The 18,426-nt window shown below is 41.3% G+C and overlaps 1 protein-coding gene across 1 annotated transcript in view; it reads right to left on the bottom strand.

The window, feature by feature from the left end:
- SND1 (staphylococcal nuclease and tudor domain containing 1) overlaps nt 1-18,426 on the bottom strand; it is an 815,381-nt gene that overhangs the window by 628,230 nt on the left and 168,725 nt on the right. Inside the window, exon 11 of the mRNA XM_056573088.1 lies at nt 15,366-15,455. Coding sequence (XP_056429063.1) covers nt 15,366-15,455 — 90 coding nt within the window. The remainder of the gene's footprint in view (nt 1-15,365; nt 15,456-18,426) is intronic.

Genomic DNA, 18,426 nt, shown 5'->3' with positions numbered 1-18,426 from the left:
TTTTCCACCTAAAAATCCATATTATGGCTTATTTTTTTCGTCGCCAATTCTACTTTGCAGTGACATTAGTCATTTTACCCAAAAATGCACGTCGAAACGGAAAAAAAAAAATCATTGTGCGAAAAAAAAATTGAAGAAAAAACGCCATTTTGTAACTTTTGGGGGCTTCCATTTCTACGCAGTGCATATTTCGGTAAAAATTCCACCTTATTCTGTAGGCCAATACGGTTAAAATGATACCCTACTTATATAGGTTTGATTTTGTCGAACTTCTGGAAAAAATCATAACTACATGCAGGAAAATTTATACATTTAAAAATGTCATCTGGCCCCTATAACTTATTTTTCAACGTACAGGGCGGTATGAGGACTCATTTTTTGCGCAGTGATCTGAAGTTTTTATCGGTATGATTTTTGTTTTGATCTGACTTTTTGATCACTTTTTATTTATTTTTTAATGGTATGAAAAGTGACCAAAAATGCGCTTTTTTTGACTTTGGAATCTTTTTTGCGCGTACACCATTGACCGTGCGGTTTAATTAATGATATATTTTTATAGTTCGGACATTTACGCACGCGGCGATACCACATATGTTTATTTTATTTACACTGTTTTTTTATGGGAAAAGGGGGTGATTCAAACTTATTAGGGAAGGGGTTAAATGACCTTTATTAACACTTTTTGCAGTGTTATAGGTCCCATAGGGACCTATAACACTGCACACACTGATCTCTCATCCTGATCACAGGCGTGTATTAACACGCCTATGATCAGTGTTATCGGCGTTTGACTGTCATTCGCCGATCGGACACCGAGGAGGCAGGTAAGGGCCCTCCCGGTGTCCTGCAAACTGTTCGGGACGCCGCGATTTCACCGCGGCGGTCCCGAACAGCCCGACTGAGCAGCCGGGTCACTTTCACAGTGGCGGTCAGCTTTGACCGCCGCTTCTAAAGGGTTAATACTGCACATCGCCGCGATCGGCGATGTGTGGTATTAGCCGCGGGTCCCGGCCGTTAATGAGCGCCGGGACCGACGCGATATGATGCGGGATCGCGGCGCGATCCCGCTTCGTATCGCGGGAGCCGGCGCAGGACATAAATATACGACCTGCGTCGTTAAGGGGTTAAACAGTACAAAGAGCTTAATAAAATCTGTAAAAATGTAATAAAAACAGCAAAAGTTCAAAATGAGAGACAGGTGGCCAAAGAAAGCAAAACTAATCCTAAATGTGTTTTTTTGCATTTATATATCTAAAAAAATTAAGGACAGAGCATGTAGGACCCCTTAATAATGATAATGGGGAGGTTGTCACGGGCGATCAAGAGAAGGCGGAGCTACTGAATGGGTTCTTTAGTTCTGTATATACTATGGAAGAAGGAGGAGCTGACATTGGACAGGTCAGTGCTGGTAACACATCATGTAATGTACTGAACTGGCTTAATGTAGAGATGGTACAAGGTAAGATAAGTGATATAAATGTAAGCAAATCCCCAGGGCCGGATGGACTACACCCAAGAGTTCTTAGAGGTAAGTTCAGTAATATCTGTACCCTTGTTCATGATATTTAGAGATTCTCTGGTGTCTGGTATTGTGCCAAGGGACTGGCGCAAGGCAAATGTGGTACCAATCTTCAAGAAGGGCTCTAGGTCTTCCCCAGGAAACTATAGACCGGTAAGTCTAACGTGCATTGTGGGTAAATTGTTTGAAGGACTTATAAGGGATTACATACAGGAATACATAGGGATAATTGTATTATACGTGATAACCAGCATGGGTTTACTAAGGATAGAAGTTGTCAAACCAATCTAATTTGCTTTTATGAAGAGGTGAGTAGAAGCCTTGACAGAGGAATGGCTGTGGATATAGTGTTTCTGGATTTTGCCAAAGCGTTTGATACTGTCCCTCACAGACGTCTGACAGGTAAGTTAAGGTCCTTGGGCTTGTAAACTTTAGTTTGTAACTGGATTGAACACTGGCTCATGGATCGTACCCAGAGAGTGGTGGTCAATGATTCGTACTCTGATTGGTCCCCGGTTATTAGTGGTGTACCCCAAGGTTCTGTACTGGGCCCGCTGTTTAATTTATTTATCAATAATATAGAGGATGGTATTAACAGCTCTGTTTCTATCTTTGCAGATGACACCAAGCTTTGTAGCACGGTACAGTCTATAGAGGATGTGTATAGGTTACAAGATGACTTGGATAGACTAAGTGTCTGGGCATCCACTTGGCAAATGAGGTTTAATGTGGATAAATGTAAAGTTATGCATCTGGGTACTAATAACATGCATGCGTCGTATGTCTTAGGGGGGGATTAAACTGGCAGAGTCACTGGTAGAGAAAGATCTGGGTGTACTTGTGGATCACATACTTCAGAATAGCATGCAATGTCAGGCTGCTGATTCCAAAGCCGGCAGGATATTGTCATGTATAAAAAGAGGCATGGACTCAAGGGACAGGGACATACTACTCTCCCCCCCCCCCTTTATAAAGCATTGGTACAGCCTCACCTGGAATATGCTGTTCAGTTTTGGTCGCCTGTACATAAAAGGGACACTGTGGAGCTGAAAAGGGTGCAGAGACGCGCGACTAAACTAATATGGGGCATGGAACATCTTAGCTATGAGGAGCGATTAAAGGAGTTACAATTGTTTAGTCTTGAGAAGAGACGTTTAAGGGGGGATATGATAAATGTATAAGGATATAAATGGAACATACAAAAACAGTTCCAGGTTAAACACCCCCCCCCCCCCCCCCCCCCAAAAGGATGAGAGGGCACTCCCTCCATCTGGAGAAGAAAATGTTTAGTCTAAAGGGGCAACACGCCTTCTTTACCATAAGAACTGTAAATTTATGAAAGTCTACCTCAGGAACTGGTCACAGCAGGAACAATTAATAGCTTTTAAACAGGGTTAGATACATTCCTGGAACAAAACATTAATGCTTATGCAGAATTATAAAACTACATCCCTTCCCCTTATCCCCTTACACCCTTCACTTCAATTCAATTCCCTGGTTGGACTTGATGGACGTATGTCTTTTTCAACCATATTAACTATGAGGTCACTATGAGGAAGGAGGCTGTAAAATCAAAATTGACCTCTGATGAAGTGGGGAGACCCACGAAACGAAGTCCGTTGAGGTTGCACGGGATCCCTGGATGGCCACTGGAAGTATGCTTGCTATAGTTATGTAGTAACTTGATATGTCACATTAGTGTGTATTTATGAATTGCAGACATTACCTTTATTTTGTTGTATGGAGGATACATTAGTTATTTGGCATACTCCATTATTGTATTTAATGTGACCAGGGAACCCATGCAAGTTTTGGGGTGGTCTGTCCAGTTGTATTTTGTTTTTTTCTATGCTTTTGCTTTAATAAAGTCTACAAATTTTGATATTATATGGTGGTATTTTTTGTGGTGACAATTATAGGTGTATATACAAAATGTGTTAGGAGAAACTGGAGAGATTTTGCCCATATCAATCACAGCTCAGCTTTCACTTTACCAGAACTTGTTAACCCCTTAACATGATTTAAATGTACGTCCTGGTAATCAACGCACCAGGACATACATTTAAGTCCTATACATGAAGCAAGTGAACGAGCTGTTAGCCAGAAACCCGTCTGTAATAGCAAACATCAACGATCAAGCTGATGTCCACCATTAACCTCTCAGATGCAGTGATGAATAGGGATCACGGCATCTGCGGCACTGTGATTTGTACTAATGGATGACAGGATTGCCTGTGGTGCTGCTGCAAGGATACAATCAGCCAATATGGCGGACTGGGGTCTCCTAACCTGCCTCTGCCACTATTCCAACATCTTCTTGATCGCCGACAATACTGACTGGAAAAAGATGCAAAGATGCAAAAAAATTTTAATTGCATTTTCCTTAAGGCCAAATTGGGCTGTGTCCTTAAAGGGTTAAGATATGAAAGCTGTGCTGTGATTGAGAAACCGGAGAGATTTTGCCCATAACCAAATTTGGTTAAAATCTTGGCCAATATAACAGGTAAATTGTGATGTAGGCTTAAAGCGTACCAGTCAGATCCAACCCAATTTTTTATTTTATTTTATTTTTTTTAATAAATCACTCAGTACCTAATCCTGACCATGTACATCAAATTTTTATGTGTCTAGCACCTTTTATTTTTATTACTACACTTAATTTAGCTCCCTAGTCTGAATTCCTCTTAAAGGGAGGGGGCGTGGCCTCACTGCAGGTCTCTGCCCCCTCCATCAGTATGCTTTCTTCTCACATCTCTAGCATTAGCAAAACTACAACTCCCAGCTTGTCCTCATTGACAATAGTGGGACACAAGCTGACAGTGGGAGGATTTTCCTCCAGCAGTGAGCCCTGCGCTCACAGCTGTCAATCAAGGAAGTGTGTCCATGACGTAGATGATGATGCATGGACACAGGACTAGTATGTGTCCAAACAAGCAGGAAGGGCAGTTGACTGGCTTTTTCAGAATGAAATACTTTAAGTTTTCAAATGAAAGCAATTGCAAAACCTATTGATTTTGCATGCTTTACAATAGATCAAACGTTTTTTTATCTGACAGTGTCCATTTAAAGGGCTGGTCAGAGGTAATTGCATCACATAGGGGCCAGAGCATGGAAACTAAAAATTTAGCCAAGCCTCCTGAGACAGCATAGTATGGTGCTTAGTCTCAGGGAAGATGGAGGAGCTGGAAACAAAGATACTCTGTAAATGAAATAACTAACTATTTTCAGATTAACCTCCAGCAAACTCTTGCTGGAGCAAATACAATTTTTAAACACTAGAGACATCTTTGTGTCAAAAAGGAGAAATGCTTGTCGTGTCCCACTATGGTCCCTAGTGAGCTCCTCTTCCTGGTTCCCTTTGTTCATTAAGTCAAGCTGCAGCTAAGCAAATTGCTGGCTGCAGTGATGTCCTGCCTTGGCCAGCGATTGGCTGAACAGCAATGAGATATTGAGCCCCAGCACTAGGAAAAACACCAATGCCAGGGCTCAATACATCACACTGCAACTGAGCCAGGCCAGGTCTTTTGGAAGCAGGAAGAAGAAAATAAAAGTTTGGGGTACCAGGGCAAAGTAAGCATGGATTTTTTTTTTTTTTGTGCCCGAGTACCATATGAACTTTTATACGGCAGCCTGAATAACCTCTTAAGCAATACTCATTATTGAATGGAACCCAGAGACGACGTGTTAGAGTACTGCTCACCAAGATCCTTATTCAAGACCACAGCAACACTTGTAGATAAAAATGTTTTAGCCTGCAGCTGATCACTAGAGCTGAAACCATTTGTTCTACTACAAAAATCTATGAGAATTAACGGTCCACAGACATAAAATGTAGAGCTGATGTGAGGTTACTTGTGGATGACTTCATACTGATTCTACAAATCAATCTTGATGTGCTCTTTATATCTGTAGAATGTCCAGTCCCCCGGGGAACACTATGATTAACACAAGGACTTGCAGCATTTTATCAAATTAATCCAGTGAAAGAAACATTTGTATTGATATTTATTCTGCACCATTTCTATAACTATACACCAGTAAACCGCTCTAATCGGATCGCTTTCAACAGGAAAGCAGAATCCAGCTGCTTTGCTGGCTAAGATGACTTCAGGTTACTTTCACTTCCAAGACAAGGTTTTGCTTGAAAGATCAATGTGACAACAAAACCACAAGCGCTGTGCGATTTAGGCAGAAAATCACTTCCTTCACCTAAATATACTCTATGAAATCTGCTTGTTCGGTATCAAATGCCTAATACACAATTGTATTTTAGCACAAAAGTATTTCTCCTGCAATTTCTAGAACTTCCACTGTCCTACAGCACTGGAGGATTGAATACCCCCATTCAAAACATTCAGAATGTGGGTCTTATAGAATATCTTCAAGTAATTTGCTTTCAATAGTTCTCAAATCGCATGACATTCTGCACTAAGAAAACCCATCAATTTCCATAAAAACCTAGGAGGATCAGATTTTAACTAAGTACATTCATTTTAAGGTGTCTGTCTTGGCTTCTTCATAAAAATAATGCCATGGAAAGATGTGCTACTGCAGTAAACATTATGTAGGAGATTTATCACAACCTGTAAAGGCCTTTTTAAAAATTAAAGAACCAAGGCAATAGGTTGCTATGGGCAACTTTTCCTCTGCACACGTTTTGATACATGTCCCCCTATATCCCCTACAACAAGAAGCCAACGAATTAAAATTATGATCCCAATTAGAGATGAGTGAATTGAATTGGAAGTAGTAGACTTTGTTCCGTATTTCCAGAAAAATTCGATTTGGACCGAATCCAACTTCAACTTTATTAAAAATAACGAATTTCTTCATTAGCGACAGCCCTGAAATAGTCTTGTATAATGTATGGATGCGAGCGGCTTTCTCCTGCACTCGCATCTCTGCAATAGCTAGGAGTGACACCTACTATGATCTGCAGCTACTACTGCTCCAAAAATGGAGCCACACTGCTCCATGCTGGGAGCTGTTGCACCTGCATTAATAGACAGATCGCAGCGAGTGTCACTTGTGTCAATTGATGCGATTGTCCATTAAATGTATAGATACAAGCGTCCTGCTGAACTTCTCTGGTCCCACTGTAGTATGAGTATCTGCCGTATATATACACCTTTTATTCCTATTTCCCACAGAGAGCTGTGATTGGCTTGAACCATCTGGCAAATCACAGCTCTCTGCGGGAGATATGAAGTTATGTGAATTCTATTCACATCACTAGCCGGCCAGAGTATAGTGTAGAGATGTGAGCGCAGGAGAAAGCCGCTCCATCTCTGCAATAGAAAGGACAATTTCATTGGGCGTCAGGAGTGACACCCGCGGCGATCTGTCTATTAGTACAGGTACAACAGCTCCCATCATTGAAGCAGCCTGTGAAAAAGAATAGAATACTGTAATAGTATTACAGTAAAGGTTATGATAGACAAATATAATATTTTTTTTTTTTCTTAGACTGGTTATTATATATATATATATATATATATATATATATATATATATATATACACACACACACACACACACACACACATATACACACACACACACATATATATATATATATATATATATATATATATATACACACATACATATACACACATACATATACACACACACACACACACCTATTCAATATTTCTAGCTGCGGTGTTCTGCAGAAATGGTTTACACTGCCGTGTGCAGAAGATTGTATCAGCCTGTTGTACAGTTCCGAGATGGATTTATTCTGCTTACATTTTTTAATAAGGGGGAATAGTGACTAAAAGTACCACTATTAAATATACTAGGTTAATATACAAAATATACTCATACAGCATATGTACCATTGTGCCCGGAGCACCTTTCGCCATGACATACGGGTGTAATTTGTATATAAACCTAGTATATTTAATAGTGGTACTTTTAGTCACTATTCCCCCTTATCAAATAATGTAAGCAAAATAAATCCATCCTGGCAGAATTGTACAACAGGCTGATTCTATCTTCTGCACACCACTCACTGAACCCACTAGCACATACAATGGACCAATAACATGCACCACCCACATCTAAAAACCATGATGCATATGAGTCATGCATAACTATGGCACAAACTCTCCAGAGACTGTGCACAAAACATGAGCACAATATATGCACTTATCGTACACAATGACAAAACACTGAACTGCTGCAGCAATCACACATAAAGGGTTACTTTGCTGTTAAAAAAAAAAAAAAAATGTTTAACTTTCGGGCACCAGTTGATTTAAACAGATTTGTAAATTACTTCTATTAAAAAATCTTAATCCTTCCAGTACTTAGCTGCTGTGTACTACAGAGAAAGTTCTTTTCTTTTTGAGATTTTTTTTTCTGCCTGACCGCAGGACACCCCTGTCTATGTCAGGAACTGTTCAGAGCAGGAGAAAAATTACCATAGCAAACCTCTCCTGCTCTGGACAGTTCATGAGATGGAAAAGAGGTCTCAGCAGAGAGCACTGTAGTCAGGCAAAATAAATTCGAAAATAACTTTCTCTGTAGTATAAAGCAGGTGATAAGTACTGGAAGGATTAAGATTTTAAATGGAAGTAATTTATAAATCTGTTTAATGTTCTGTCATCAGTAAAAAAAAAAAATATATATATATACACAATAATTTAAACAGGAGTACCCCTTTAACCAAACTGATGAACCCAACAAAGACTCATCCTGGAATATATGTTAGACACTTTGTCTAAAGGAGCTTGGCTTAATAACAATGTTAAAGCAGTAGCCTTCTATATAATTCCATCAAAACTCCCTACCCTTACTTTTAAGTCATTTTGCTTCCTAACACTCCCTGAATCTCCATAAAAGAAAGGCATATTTCTCAGCCAAAAGCTACTATTTTTATTCCTTAATCATAGTATACCCAGTTTTATGTGCTTCACATTGTGGCGAAAGACAGAACAGTTTTTCCCATTGAATATGTATAGTTGCCAGAAGCGCTTCTGGCCAAAAGTAAAGCCAATAGATCATCTACTTAAGCGGCTTCCTACATATTACTGCCAGTGAGCACAAATGACTAGGATCAATGCTATCAACCAAGCAGAACAAGACTAACACTATTAAGTAAATAAGCTCAACAGGCCCACAGGACCGAAAATTTCACTGAAAAACTGCAATAAAACATGATAAAGTGGCAAGAGATCCACATACTAAATAGGAGTTTCCTATGTCACTACAACAAGTCTTTATGACTGATAGAATTGACCTACATACATTTTTCAGTTTATCTATTCCTTTATAAGCCCTTCAAGTATTAAATACCAACAGGATTTGCCACAAAGACCTCATAGACACTTGTTTGACTTTAGTGCTTGTGAACTGGCTGTCAGTTTCCCTTTTAGTAAAATGAATACATGGAATATATGGTTCATGGAATATATGGTTCAAACTCCTGTTTTTCTCACCCAGATTGGTGCCACAGTTTCAGATATATACAGTATTAGTCGGCATTGGTAATATGGTATCAACTGTGTTGCACAATGGATGATTGATCAGACATACCCAGTATCCCTTACGTTCATAGGTCAAGGAGATCATGAATATTAATGAGGTGGGTGGGCATATCTGAACAGAGGGGATGGGGTTTGCCTTTAATTATTGGGCTATGTTCACATTGTAGTTTTCAAGGAGAATTCTGGTTGGAAATTTCAGCGCAGCATTTCAGTGAAATTCTGCTGCACTGTACACATGGCAGAATTTCCGCGGCAGAGGTTTCTGTAGCGGAAATCTTATTTCCAGCGTCCACAAAAAGACATTTATTCATTCTGTGGATTCTACACAGAAATGCATTGCAGTCTACGAAACAGCACATTTCCAAGCAGTCCCAGCGCCCACCAGAACATTCAAATATGCGTGATGTCCACACGCACATTTTCAGCCATGTGAACATGGTCTTACACTTCAAAAATGATGCAGCTGGGAATCCATAAATTTGGTTTACTGAAGGTGGGGTGCTGACTTATGAAGCAGACATCTTACAATTTTTAAGGGATTGCCAGACTAAGGGAGGGTTCACAGTTTTTGTTTACATTTAACATGTTTTATACACTTAACTTTGCTGGACAGCAGAATTATACATTATTACTATAACCCTCTTAAGGACCGGGGTTTTTCTGTTTTTTTTCCTCCTTACCTTTAAAAAATCATAACTTTCAACGTTCCACCTAAAAATCCATATGATTGCTTGTTTTTTGTGCCACCAATTCTACTTTGTAATGACATCAGTCATTTTACCCAAAAACATACGGCGAAACAGAAAAAAAAAGTAATTTTGAGACAAAATTGGAAACAAAAAAAGGCATTTTGTTACTTTTGGGGGATTCAGTTTCTACACAGTACATTTTTTGTTAAAAATGACACCTTATCTTTATTCTGTAGGTGCATAAGATTAAAAGGATACCCCATTAAGGTAGGTTTGATTTTGTCATACTTCTGGAAAAAATCATAACTACATAAATCTATAGGTTTAACATTGTCCTCTTCTGACCCCATATGCTTTTTTTTTTTTAAATGGGAAAAGGGGGGGGGGGGGGATTCAAATTTATTAGGTAAGGGGTTAAATGATCTTTATTCATTTTTTTTTTTTTTTGCAATGTTATAGCTCCCATAGGGGCTATAACACTGCACACACTGATCTTTTCCATTGATCAATGGTTTCTCATAGGAAACTCAGTCTTATACTGTCCTCCCGTCGATGGGGCCTAGCCCTTTCTCACAAGCCTTTCAAATCGGTAGCTGATGTCCCGGATTTGGCAGAATGCCAGTGGAAGCAGGTTGAAGGTTCCTATTCATTTTCTGTAGTTAGTAGCAGCGATCTGTTTATCCATTCTAGATTTTGAGGATATTATACCCCAAATGCCGATCGCATTTGATTGCTCCAAGCCTGAGATTCAGGCTGGAGCAATCGAGCACAAATTACACTAATCAATGCTATGGCATATCATTGTTCAGTGTATGCAATCAAAAGATTGCATACAAGGAGCATATTAGAATACACACATTTTTATAAGATATAAAATGTATATATAAAATTTATAATATATATTAGAGATGAGCGAACTTATAGTAAACTCGATTCGTCACAAACTTCTCGGCTCGGCAGTTGAGGACTTCTCCTGCATGAATTAGTTCAGCTTTCAGGAGCTCCGGTGGGCTGGAAAAGGTGGATACAGTCCTAGGAAAGCGTCTCCTAGGACTGTATCCACCTTTTCCAGCCCACGGGAGCACCTGAAAGCTGAACTAATTTATGCAGGACAAGTCATCAACTGCCGAGCAGTTCGTGACGAATTGAGTTTACTGTAAGTTCGCTCATCTCTAAAATATAATATATATATATTTGTGCCCGGGCTGCAAAAAAAAAACAAAATAAACTTTAGCATACCTTCCTACGTGCCCCTATCGGTACGGTACAGGCCTCACAGTCCAGTGGTGCAAACCTCACTCAACTTCCTGGGGAAGGAGACGTCACAGCAGTCGGCGTATCACCGGCCGCAGCGATGTCCCGCCCCGGCCAGTGATGGGCTGAGCAGACTGACATGTAAGAAGCCGGCCAGAGCTCCTTACAGCCGGAGCGGGACATCGCTGTGGCCGGTGATAGACGTCACAGAAGTCGGTGTATCACCGGCCACAGCGATGTCCCGCTCCGGCTGTAAGGAGCTCTGGCCGGCTTCTTACATGTCAGTGTGCTCAGCCCATCACTGGCCGGGGCGGGACATCGCTGCAGCCGGTGATACGCCGACTGCTGTGACGTCTCCTTCCCCAGGAAGTTGAGTGAGGTTTGCACCACTGGACTGTGAGGCCCGTACCGGACCGATAGGGGCACGTAGGAAGGTATGCTAAAGTTTATTTTGTTTGTTTTTTTGCAGCCCGGGCACAACAATATATAAAAGTCTCGCACTTCAGTTTAATAAAAGTTTGTATCACCCCTCTCCTGAAATTGTTAATTGTATACTTCTAGTTTGGGTCGTTATGGACATTGACTGTAATACAGAACAAGACTAGCCCCTCGGGGTAAATAAAGAATCAACACATCCAAAAAGGTAAAAAGCTGTGCAGACCCATGCCTACAGTGATGGAAATGCCCAACAACCCTAATGTGAGCCAACTTAATAAACCTATGCAAGATGGCTATATTGGCAAAGATAGCTACCGGGACACCATCACAGGACCATGGGGGACAGCAAAGCTTCACACGTTCCACCGTTAGCCACTGAAGCTTTTTCAGGAGTGGCTGCAAATCTATTGTGTCCCATGTTACATACAACCAACAATAACAAACATCTGTATAATAACTTGCGTGGCGTTTCCTCACCTGTGGGCCGATACAAATCTTGTGTTGGGAGGTTTGCTGTTGCAACTGGTCCCACCACCAGAAGCAGGGCAAACGGGAGGATTATTTCTGGACAGATGTGTGGCAAAATGCACATTTCCCAGCACTTAAGCTGCAATAGGAAGCAGACTATACCGCATTGTCTCGCTGCCAGAAGCGGGGCACATGGGAGGATTCCACCCAGACAAAAGTGTGGCAATATCAACCAAATGTCAATCTCCCAGCACTTAATGCGGTATAGGATGCTTCCAATTCCGCCGTGTTATTTAAGCATACACAGAAATCGGATGGATGACCGGATAGTACACAAAGAGGGATGAGATTTCACAGAACAGACAATTTACCAGTGGCTCAGCAACCCTGATATTTGCAAGGCAAAAATGACCCAGTCAGAATGCAGACAAAAAATATTATAACAAAATTCCTCTCAGAGTTAACCCTGACTAAAGACACCCAAAACAATTTTAAGACTTAACTTTTATAAACCTAAAAAAAGGTGCTCAGTGGCCACTAGGTGGCAGTGATATGTAGGGGTGTGAATCGCCAAGAATTTGGCGATTCGATTCGAATCGCGATACCAGTGTGGCGATTCGATATATCCCGATATATCGCGATACCGTCTAGGTGACGATATATCGCGATATATCCCGATATATCGCCCACCTGGGAGCATTCATAGATCCCAATAGACGCCGCTGTCAGCTTTGACAGCGGCGATCTAGTACTCCGGTGCTCACTTTTCTCATGTTATCCCGTCCGGGCTGCAAAATAAAATAAAACGCACTTTATCTTACCTGCCAACGAGCCCCCGGAGCTCCGGTACAGGTGTTCGGTCCCCGGGCTGTATTCTTCTTACTTCCTGTTAGTCCGGCACGTCACATGGAGCTTCAGCCTATCACCAGCGGAGGCGGAACATCGCTGCGGCTGGTGATAGGCTGAAGCTCCATGTGACGTGCCGGACTAACAGGAAGTAAGAAGAATACAGCCCGGGGACCGAACACCTGTACCGGAGCTCCGGGGGCTCGTTGGCAGGTAAGATAAAGTGCGTTTTATTTTGCAGCCTGGATAGGATAAAATGAGAAAAGTGCGCACCGGATACTCCTTTAATAGCCAGCCGCGGCGATTGCCGCATGCTGGCTATTAGCGGCGGCCCCCGGCTACTGAAATCAGCCGGGGGTCGCATAGTACGGAGTGGGCACGAGTCGGAGCCCGCTCCATAGCCGTGTCAGATCCGGCCTGCCCGGCTCCACAAATGTGGAACTTTTATCTCCTGATGCCCAAGACATGACATGCTGTTCCGGGCGTCCGCAGATAAAAATTCCACATCCCTAAAAGAATCGATTCAAAAATATTTTGAATCGATTCTGTATCGGCAAATGAAAAAATCGCGATTATCGCGAGAATCGATTTTTTCTTACATCCCTAGTGATATGTTAAAATTACAGCACTGTGTATGGAGATTTTGATCTGTATTGATTATGCTATGTAGCATGTATAGGTTCATAGGTACCGTATTTATCGGGGTATACCACGCACCGGCCTATAACACGCACCCTCATTTTACCAAGGATATTTGGGTAAAAAAGTTTTTTACCCAAATATCCTTGGTAAAATGAGGGTGTGTGTGCATGCGAATAACCCCAATACACCCCCAGGAAAGGCAGGGTGAGAGGGGCCGTCGCTGGCCGCTTCTCTCCCCCTGCCTTTCCTGGGGTCTAGAGCCCTGCTGCCGCCGCTTCCCTCCCGCTGGCTATCTGCGCCGCTGCCCGTTCTCTCCCCCTTACTATCGGTGCCGGCTCCCCATTGCAGGCGCCGATAGCCAGGGGGAGAAGCGTGGCGCCGGCAATGGGGCAGCGGCGCCGATAGCCGGGGGAGAGAAGGGGCAGCGGCACCCATTGCCGGCAACGCTGCCCCGTTGCCTCCCCCATCCCCGGTTGTATAATTACCCGTTGCCGGGGTCTGGTCCGCGCTGCTTCAGGCCTCCGGTGTGCGTCCCATGCGTTGTTGCTATGCGCGGCGCAATGACTAGTGACGTCATTGCGTCTCGCAGCGCATAGCAATGACGCAGGGGACGCACATCGGAGGCCTGAAGCAGCACGGACCCAACCCCGGCACCGATAGTCAGGGGGAGAAAACTGGCAGCCGCACTGATAGCCAGGGGGAGAGAAGGGCCGGCAGCAGGGCTCTAGACCCCAAGACAGGCAGGGGCAGAGAAGCCGGCAGCGGTGGCGGTCTCTGCTCCTGCAGAGCCGCTGCAGTTCAATGATTTAAAGCGCACGCTTTAAATCATTGAACTGCAGCGGCTTATCGGCATATAACACGCAGGTACACTTTAGGCTAAAAATTTTAGCCTAAAAGTGCGTGTTATACGCCGATAAATACGGTAATTGTTTTTTTTCAAACAGCTAGCTGGCTTAAAAGCCAATATGTTGCACTGTAGTTGTACCATGCATCCAGCATTGGTGTGTTTTGGCTGGCTGGTTTTGAAAATTCTATAGCCAGCTATCCATTCAGTAGTCCCTATACAAGTTGAACCCCATATCACAGTGCTGAGCTAAAAATATATCTTCCTCCTGCCTAACGTTTCGCCATTAGATGGCTTTATTTTGATAAAATAAAAGTTAAGTCTTCAACTAGTTTTGGGTGTCTTTAGTCAGGGTTAACTCTGAGGGGATTTATTTCCCCAAGGAATTTTGTTATAATAGTGCCCAGAGACCCCCAAGGGAAACTCTTCTTGGTAGTGTTGTTGAATAGAATACAGACAAAAACTAACAGTACTTACAATACAGTTTGGCATTGTTTTCAAAATGCTTAAAAGGTCACATAGCTTTAAAAAGGAAAACTGCTATTTACCTGCAAAAGTGTGCAGCCAATAATTAACAGTAAAATGATGTGTCCATTAAGTATATGTAGAACAGTAGCCTACAAATCTGCACCAAACTAAATTTGTGCACTCTTTCTAGTCCTCCATGTGGCCTTGTTCCAACAGTCAACTGTTAAGAAAAACATTGACTTCCCAATCTGTAACAAAGGTTAACAAGCCTCGGCTAATTAGCCTTAATATCTAATTACAAGGCAATTAAGAACATTTAATGACTACTGTGTAGATTTTCTAATGCGTAAAATAGATTTTACTTTATCCTCTTTCAAAGTGATATAGGTCACAAGGATTTGGAAAGATGACTGGTACAACACAAGACCAAAGCTTTTAATTGTTTTAAACCTTTCATGGGTCTTATTTTAGACTTAGTTGGTATAGTAAGGTTGCTCAGCTCACCAATCTATAATCCCATATCTCAAACCCTTCTCAAAGAAATGGGAGCTCAAAGAAATCTATAGGTCTTAGTGCATTTCTGTAAGTGCCATGTTACAAATTCAGAATACAGCTGTGTGCTTAAACTTTTTCTTCTATATTTCTGCTGGAGTGGTACCTCTCACCTCGATCAAGCCTATGAAAGGCTCAGACACTCATCTTACCTTCTTTCCAATTAGCTTCTTGCGTAGAAATTCTCTGGCCTCAAACATATATGGTATATCGTAAAGAGGACGGAGCTTCTTGTTCTTATCCTGATGGGAAATAAAGGTAGAAAAGCAAATCAGAGTGTGCATAATATGACATACAAAACAAAAACTAACCACTAAAGAGGACAAAGTGCCTTTAGGCAAATACTCCCTTACACGTTGAGGGTAAAAAGGTAAAATGCACAGTACATGTAATTCTAAATAAAAATAAAGGCAATGTTGCTACTGAATATATATTTTTAAAGATATTACACTGTATATATTACACATACACACAGTGAAACCTCTGAGGCAACCAAAGCCTTTTCAATGAACGTTCAAGGCCAGTAGAGATTTCATTAATTCATTCACATGAATTATTGGATAGTGTTTGTCTAAATCAAAAATGAAACCTTCAAAGAAAAAAATTCTTCTATTCAGTGTCTAAAGTTATGAAGTTTACCAGCATCTTGATCCAGACATTCATAACACATCTTATTTGTAACCATTTCAATAATTTATTAAGACTTAAGTCAATTTCAAGCAGTTTCTTCCTTTTAGAAAGGAGTCAAGGTATGTTCTGTCAGCATAGCAAGTGCTTTAACATGATCAGAAGGGAACTTTTGTTTTGTCAGTTACTGAGAACAGCTAAAACTACTAAAATTATATTCCAGTAGATTAACCCCTTAAGTGCCAAATGTTTTAATTTGTGCACTTCCGTATTTTCCACCTCACCTTTTAAAAATCCTTACTTTGAATTTTCCACCTACAGACCAATATGAGGACTTTTTTGTGCCACCAATAGTACTTTGTAATGACAAAAAACACGCCATTTTATAAAACTTTTGAGGGCTTGCTATTCTACAGTGCATCAGGTAAAAACAACTTTTCTGTAGCTCAATGATAGCCAACTTTAGGTTTGATTTTGTTTTATTTATTTAAAAAAACACTATACAAAAATTTGCATATTTAACCCCTTAAGGACTCAGCCCATTTTGGCCTTAAGGACTCAGACAATAAAATTTTTAAGTTTTCATTTTTTCCTCCTCGCCTTCTAAAAATCCTAACTCTTTTATATTTTCATCGCCAGACTAGTATGAGGGCTTGTTTTTTGCGCGACCAGTTGTCCTTTGTAATGACATCACTCATTATATCATAAAATGTATGGCGCAACCAAAAAACACTATTTTTGTGGGGAAATTAAAACGAAAAACGCAATTTTGCTAATTTGGAAGGTTTTGTTTTCACGCCGTACAATTTATGGTAAAAATGACGTGTTCTTTATTCTGAGGGTCAATACGATTAAAATGATACCCATTATTACATACTTTTCTATTGTTGCGCTTAAAAAAAAAATCACAAACTTTTTAACCAAATTAGTACGTTTCTAATCCCTTTATTTTGATGACCTCTAACTTTTTTATTTTTCCGTATAAGCGGCGGTATGGGGGCTCATTTTTTGCGCCATGATCTGTACTTTTTTTTGATACCACATTTGCATATAAAAAACTTAATACATTTTTTATAATTTTTTTTTTATAAAATGTATTAAAAAAGTAGGAATTTTGGACTTAATTTTTTTTTCGTTCACGCCGTTCACTATACGGGATCATTAACATTTTATTTTAATAGTTCGGACATTTACGCACCCGGCGATACCAAATATGTCTATAAAAAGTTTTTTACGCTTTTTGGGGGTAAAATAGAAAAAACGGACGTTTTACTTTTTTTATTGGGGGAGGGGATTTTTCACTTTTTTTTCACTTTTACTTTTACATTTTTTTTTACACTTGAATAGTCCCCATAGGGGACTATTCATAGCAATACCATGATTGCTAATACTGATCTGTTCTATGTATAGGACATAGAACAGATCAGTATTATCAGTCATCTTCTGCTCTGGTCTGCTCGATCACAGACCAGAGCAGAAGACGCCGGGAGGAGGAAGGTGAGGGGACCTCCGTGCAGCGTTATGAATGATCGGATCCACGCAGCAGCGCTGCGGGCGATCCGATCATTCATTCAAATCGCGCACTGCCGCAGATGCCGGGATCTGTATTGATCCCGGCACTTGAGGGGTTAATGCCGGCGGGTCCCTGGCTGCGATCAGCAGCCGGGATCAGCCGCGCATGACATGGGCATCGCTCCGATGCCCGCGGTTATGCACAGGACGTAAATGTACGTCCTGGTGCGTTAAGTACCATCTCACCAGGACGTACATTTATGTCCTGCATCCTTAAGGGGTTAAAAAATCTGACTTATTTTTCCATATATGCGGCTGTATGAGGGCACATTTTTGTTCCATGTCTGTAGTTTATGAGTACCATTTTTGTTTTGAGGGTACTTTCTGATCGCTTTTTTTAAGTTTACGCCATTGACCGTGCGGTTAAAATTACAAATTGGGGGGGGGGGACATTTAACTTTTTTAAGTTCTTTTCTTTCTAACTATTTTTTGCTTATGTGCAACTTATCTATCAACTAGTTTCAGCCTGTTGATAAATTTCTTTCAGGTAAGCAATTTTATTTATTTTTTGCTTTGGTAGTGGCTTTTTCTGCTACATGTCTGAGCTGGAGTAGGTTTTTTCATGTGATGTGACAGACGTTCGCACTTGACAGATCTGACCACTGGAGGTCAAAAATCACTTTTTGCTTTGGTAAGCAAGTTTCTTTTTGCTTAGGGCACTGCACAGTCACAAAAAATAGAGCATAGCATACCATAGCATAGATCAGCGTTAATTGTGCTCTACTGCTTTTGCCTGCCTAGGCTGACAGGAGGGCCCTCCTGCCGTCCTATTTGGGATGCCACAATTTTACCGTGGCGGTCTCGAACAGCCCCGAGCTAGCCAGGATGACTTTTCTCCCGTTTTAGACGCCGCCATCAACTGATTGCGTCGTCTAAAGGGTTAATACCAACATCAGCCAAACCGGCAATGTCCGGCATTCTAAGAGGGTCCTTATTGCTGATAGCAACTGGGACCCACTGGGTATGAAGCGCACTCAGCTCCTGAGAGCACTTCATATAACAGGAGCCGGCAAT

Source organism: Hyla sarda, chromosome 4 (genome assembly GCF_029499605.1).
Source record: "Hyla sarda isolate aHylSar1 chromosome 4, aHylSar1.hap1, whole genome shotgun sequence".
Lineage (NCBI taxonomy): Eukaryota > Metazoa > Chordata > Amphibia > Anura > Hylidae > Hyla > Hyla sarda.
Note: the sequence above shows the minus strand (reverse complement) of the source record. Positions and strands in the feature narration are given on the sequence as shown.